We start from the raw sequence: 6,586 nt of genomic DNA, 5'->3' as shown, positions 1-6,586 counted from the left end.
AGTGCTCCTTGGTGAACTCCAATTTATAAACAATTGAGGTGGTGGTTTAATTTTCTAACTGCCATGAAAAACACTAAATGAGCAAACCGTCAGAAACATGATAAGCTAAAAATTTTCCACTAAAGCTCAAGAACATGAGTTAAAGCCAAATTTGTAAAACGGTCACACTGCACAAACAGTAAAATATATATATATATATATATATATATATATATATATATATATCAATGGATTTAATGACTCATGCTCAAAAAAAAGTATAGAAAACACAATTGTCTTTAATGACCAAAGGTCATAAGTATCATAATCTTGATCAAGTCAATGTCAAACAATAAAAACTTTTAAAGCAATTCAAGATTGTTTATAACATTACAACAGAAACACCCATAAAACATATATATAGCACAATGAATAAGTTAAAACCAACGTTTCATTTTCCTATCGAAGATGCCTGGTCTGTAAGTTGAAATGAACATGTCAACAAGAAGGGGGAATTGCATCACTCCGAACAACAGACTGGAACACAAGCCAAACCAATGACAGGAATGATAAACCGTGATTGTCCAAGTAACATAATTGAAAGAGCGGCACAGAAGGCTATCATCATGGATGCAATAGAAAAGAAAAGAGTAGAAAGTCCAATTATCATCTTTGTGGGCAAGGATTTGAGAAAATCTTCTTCTGCATAACGCGATGTTAGGATCCCCAAGAACATCAATACCGAAGTTGTGGCGGAAAAGAGCGATAGGGAATCGAATACTATAAAGAGCATAAACGATTTTTCATTTAAGAACATCGGGATGCCTGTGTTCTGGTTGTAACCACCTGGAACGGTAAAGGCTACAGCAAACATAATGGTGACAATAAGAGCACCTACCACTGTACAAGAAGTTGATGTGTCCTTCATCCATCGCTCTCCCTCTTTCATCAGGTTCTTGTGATTCTTTGTAAACAATTCTCGGGGTTTCAAACTATCCCCGTTTAAAGCTTCTGTAACCTTGGGAAAGACAATGCTCTCCACCTCCTACATTTGTTAATCAAAGTCTTAAAAAGAAAGGCTACACAAAGTGACATGTAATCCTAACCCAAGCACAGATACACAAAGGAAGATTTTTGACTCCTATATATATACAAGCAATTCTAAGTTTCATGCAACCCAATCTGGCCTTAAAACTAAAGTTTTTCCACTATAAATATTCAGTCACAAACCCTAACCCTATGTTCCATTTATCCTTTAAACTCAAACAATTTTTTAAGGACAGTTTAATTTGTAAATTTTTTATACATTAGGTTTCTTGAAAACAAAACTTACATGATGCATGTAGCTAGTAGCATATGTCCCTTTTAATTTTTTTTTTTTCGTTAAATCCTATCAAAATTTTCAAATATATATAAGTCAATAAAATTAGGAAGCAGACAAATATAAAGTATAGTAAAAGAGAGGTGACCTTAAACCATTGTAGCTCCCGTTGCATCTGCAAAGCTGCACCAGGGATGCGATTAAGCTGAGTGGAATCTGCTAACATCCCGGCCATATGTAATATATTATTGTAGTTCTCATCGTTAGAATATACTATCGCGTTCTTCACATGAAGCCCGTAGATAAGGCTAAATATTTTGGCTTCACGGAAAAGGACTGCGCTCGGAAATATGGTTGTGCGTTTGTCACCGTAGCACCACACCAGATCTGGATTTCCTTTAACAATGTCATAAACAAACTCATAAATCCCTTCCTTCACGGCTCGGAAGATGGCTGAATAAACGCAACCCATCCGACGACGATCTTCGTCGTTTGAAATCGATATCTCTTCGCACATGTGACGCAGGAGTTCGCCGGACTGGACATGGGCCAACTTCATTTCATATATATGCTTCACTCCTTCGCAAATATATAGTTTAAATAATGAGAAACTATAAATTGAACCAAAAAAAAAAAAAAAAAACAGAATAAAGAAGTTCAAAAAATGAGATTAATTCATGAGTGGATGCAGTATACTATCTATACCCAAGAGGTTAAGGAGAGTTGACACTATTTGGCGCAATACAGCTACCCCTGTAAAATAAAAACGGCACTTGTCAACATTATAAAATTATTGCCAAAAATAGAGTAAAGCATTTATAATTGGACAGAAATTTCTTATAAACTGGTTTGTAGGAAATTTTTTACAACCCACATATAAAATTGACATATGTCATTTATATAAGCATGTGAGAAGCATATGTTGTTTTAATAACATGTACTTAAGAGTGTAAACGAAGCAAAGCTAGTCGTGAGCTTGCTTGGCTCGATAAAGCTCGGCTCGTGCCTGACTCAGTTATTAAAGAGCCCTTCATGGAAACGAAACTATATTCTATTATTAAACGATACAAACCCGTACAAAACTCAACTCGCTCGTTTATATGATACTAAATCTTAAAATTTATGTAATATACTAATATAACATAGTGTATCTTCATTATATAATGTAAATTATGTAATAAACATATGATTCATCATTCATATCAACAAGGCAATAACACTTATTTTGTATGACTAGTGACTAAATATAATCTAATCATGTAAATTATATAATATGATCTAATATATATATATATTATAATCATATAATGTCACATAATTTCTAAATTCTAACTTATAAGTTTACAATTCATAGTAATGTAAATTATAAAGATTAGGAACTAGTGGTAACTGAATTACTTTACCACAAAAAGATTAATATTTCTTTTTTGCGAGTTGAGCCGAGCTTAATTTTTAAAACTCGTTATGAGCTCGAACTCATGATAAATGAGCTCGAGCTCGTGATAAATAAACTCGAGGTTAATTGGCTCGAGCTCGTGATAAATTTAAATGAACCAAGCTTGGACATGCACTACTCACCCGAGCTTGACTCGTTTACATCTATACATGTACTTCTCACAAAATGGTTTGTAGGAAATTTTTATCCTTTATAATTAGTAAACTATATGTTCTATATTTTCTAAATAGTCACATTAATTGGTAGGGGAGTGGTTATTCTATCAAAAAAAGAATGGAGAGTGAAATAAAATACTTATTCTTATTCTTCATTTGGTGACAACACATATGTTTTTATTGAAATTGTAAATAAATAAAAAAAAAAAAAAAAACTGAATGAAAAAGAACTCACTAATTATTATTATTATTATTATTATTTTTAAAAAAAGAAAAACAAAAAAAAACATATGAATTACAATGGGTGGTTGGCGACCTATAACATAATTTGGAATAGAAAAAACCACCCTCGATGAGCATGCTTGGGGTGGCTACGACCAACCCCGAGGGACTATCAGAGTGGACACGGCCACCCCAAATGCACCAAGCGTGATCGCACTACATCTGAAACCTCACAGGTCCACCATAGTTTTATTATTTTATCTGAAGAAAAAAAGTGAAGTTGTCAAAATTGTGATCCTCATTCACTACAAAAAAAGCCGTAAATCGCCGCGTGTCTACAGTACATGTTACTGTAGACACGCGGCCAGATGGCAGCGTGTTTATCTGGCCACGCTGCCATATGCAGCGTACAAACAATTGGCAGCGTGTATAAATTACACGCTGCCATCTGGCCGCGTGTAATTTGTACACGCTGCCAATTGGCCGCGTGTATAAGTACACGCTGCTATCTGGCAGACACGTGTAATTGAATACACGTGGCTAACTGAAAAACACTTTTTTGGAATTCCCTTTTTTTTTTAAAAAAAAAAAAAAAATCAAAACAAATAAATTGGAGTATAAAATTGCTATGTACCCTATACCAAATTAGAGTATATAAACTAATTAGTTTTATACAGTACTTGTATTTAAATTTTTTGGAATTTATTTATATTAAAAATTCCTATTATATACCCCAACAATAAATTTGTGCTATATTTAGTATGTATTGTACTTATAGTTATGTTTTAGGGTTTACATGCAAGTTGAGTTTCTTGAATATGGTTTATGCGTTAGGACTTAATTTATTGTATGTGTAGTACATACTCTCAGGGTTAGGGTTCGTAGAACATCCATCTGAATGTGTTCGCCTTGTGGTCCCGATCATTATAGCATACCTTACACAAGTATAAAATTGCATGCCTCTATCATTTGATCCAGTTCAATGTTCAAAACTTGGTCGAACTATCATTTGATCCTAGAGTTAGGGTTTATCACTATACATATAGTATATATATTTAGGGTTAGGGTTTATGGCTTACATATATATGGTACATACACTTAAGATTTAGGTTAAGATTATGGGTTTTACGGTTCAATTTTATGGTTAGTGTTTAGTATAGTATATATATATATATATATACTTAGGGTTAGGATTTAGTTTTAATTTATAGTTTACGGTTTAGTTATATGGGTTAGGGTTTAGCAATTTGTACAGTACATACATTTAGGGTTGCATGTGTCTGTGTTTGTATTTGTATTTCAAAACTATCTTGTCATATTATGTACATACATATATATAATATATGCATGCATGCATGCATGTAAACGGCGTGCTGAAACTATATACCTTTATAGTTACTTGTATATACCCTAACATTGGTGTTTATGGCTATATATATATATGTAGTATACTTATATAGCTATACTGTGTATAGCTATATATAGTATATATATACACTTAGGGTTAGGGTTTATAGATATATATATAATAACGTTGTATATACACTTAGTGTTAAGTTTTATGTGTATATAGAGTACTAAAAGCATAATTAACCCAAATTTGGGCTACAAATATATGCATAATTATACGGCGAGGAACAAAAATAAAAATATGCAACATAACAAAGTACATACACTTAGGGTTAGGGTTTATGACTATATATAGTATATAGACATAGGGTTAGGGGTATGGGCTACGTGCAATATGTTTATAGTATATTTACGTTTTACGTGTTGAGTACTTTAAATATATATGGTATACTTATAAGTAAACCCTAACTCTAATTAGGATTTACGTTAATGGAATAGTAATCTAATAAAACCCTAACCCTATATATATATAGGACCTATATATATATATATGAAACTTAACACAGACTTAAGGTTTAAGAATTAGTTTTAGGGTTACCGTTTAGGGTTTAGTTTTATGGGTTAGAGTTTACGTAAACCTTAACACTATATATATTACATACACTTAGGGTCGGATTAGGGTTTGTGTTTGTGTTTACAAATACAAAACTATATATATATATATAGAATATATATATATATATATATAAAAAATAAATAAATATATATTTATAAGAAATAAATAAATAAATATATATATATATATATAATCTATATATATATATATTTATATATATATATAATCTAGCTCTCTCTCTAGCTCTCTCTCTCTCTAGCTCTCTCTCTCTCTCTAACCGAACCACAGACTTCTCTCTCTCTGAAACCTCTCCCGGTGTCTCTCTCTCCCTCTCTCTCTCTCTCTATCTCTCTCTCTCTCTCTGCCTTGTACGTGATTACTATTTTGAATGTTGTTTTGGGATACTATTTTGGGACTAATATGTTTTAATGCAGGTACATTTTGGCAAAGGAGCATACAAATCACAAAAAAAAAAAAATTTTGTGAGTAATTTTAGCATTAAATTTTTTTCTTTACTTTTTGGCTATAATAAACTTGGTGCATTTAAATTAATTTGTTTAAAATCTGTTTCTAACTTTTTTAATAGTTTCATATAATAATTGTGGATTTAGCAATTAATAATGGTCTATGCAATGCTGTTAATTTTGTTGGGTTTGAATATCTATTGTTGTGTAATTTTATGTGTTTTAATGTGGTTGGTTGTTATGCATGAAAAATATTCTTACAGTTGTGGTATTTTTTTTTTTTTTTGTAATATGTTTTACTGTACTACAAATTTGTGTGTGGATTATTATTTGTCACAATTATTTTATTAACTTAATCATAAAATAAATGATCAAAACCAATAAAATATAAATAAGTATTCGGTACTACATAAAACAATTTTTGGGTTTTTTAAGAACAAAGAAAAAAAGTTTATGGCTTCATTTCAGGTAATTTTTTTACAAACAAAAAAAAACCAATTCAAAGTAAACTCGCCATCATTTCATAATAAAATGATCGTATCTAACGATTATTGGATAGATACAGAAAATTAAATTTGGCCACCGTCTACCATTTATAATTATTTTTTTTATTATTCAATTTATAACAAAGGTGTAAACAACAAACCCTAAACCCTAAATCAAAACCAATATAAAAATCCCTATGATCAAATCTCAAAACCAAACCCCTCAGCTTTATACTCTAAAAAACAAGCAAAAATCATAAACCCTAAACCCTAGCCCAAATTACCGTTCACCCTAAAAACCCTAAACCCTACAAAATAGTGAAATTTTTTTATTACTTTTTTATTGTAGTTAAACCCTAAATCCTAACCATAAAACCCTAACCCTAAAAACTAAACCCTAAAAACCTAAATCCTAACCTTAAAACCCTAACCCTAAAACCCTAAACCCTAACCTTAAAACCCTAAACCTAAAATACTTTCTCCCTAAAAACCTAAATCCTAAACCCTAAACCTAAACCCTAACCCTAAAAAATAAACC

At 31.3% G+C, this 6,586-nt stretch overlaps 1 protein-coding gene across 1 annotated transcript; it reads right to left on the bottom strand.

Annotated features, from left to right (window-relative positions):
• Positions 1 to 392: 392 nt before the first annotated feature.
• On the bottom strand, positions 393 to 2,050 carry LOC133874612 (uncharacterized). Its single transcript, XM_062312475.1, has 3 exons — positions 2,006 to 2,050; positions 1,449 to 1,879; positions 393 to 1,024 (listed from the first exon to the last, which is right to left on the bottom strand). The coding sequence occupies exons 2-3, from the start codon at positions 1,857 to 1,859 to the stop codon at positions 500 to 502; spliced, it is 936 nt and encodes a 311-aa protein (XP_062168459.1). The 5' UTR covers positions 1,860 to 1,879; positions 2,006 to 2,050; the 3' UTR covers positions 393 to 499.
• Between the last annotated feature and the right edge of the window lie 4,536 nt (positions 2,051 to 6,586).

Source organism: Alnus glutinosa, chromosome 8 (genome assembly GCF_958979055.1).
Source record: "Alnus glutinosa chromosome 8, dhAlnGlut1.1, whole genome shotgun sequence".
Lineage (NCBI taxonomy): Eukaryota > Viridiplantae > Streptophyta > Magnoliopsida > Fagales > Betulaceae > Alnus > Alnus glutinosa.
This window is presented reverse-complemented; position numbering and strand designations above follow the sequence as displayed.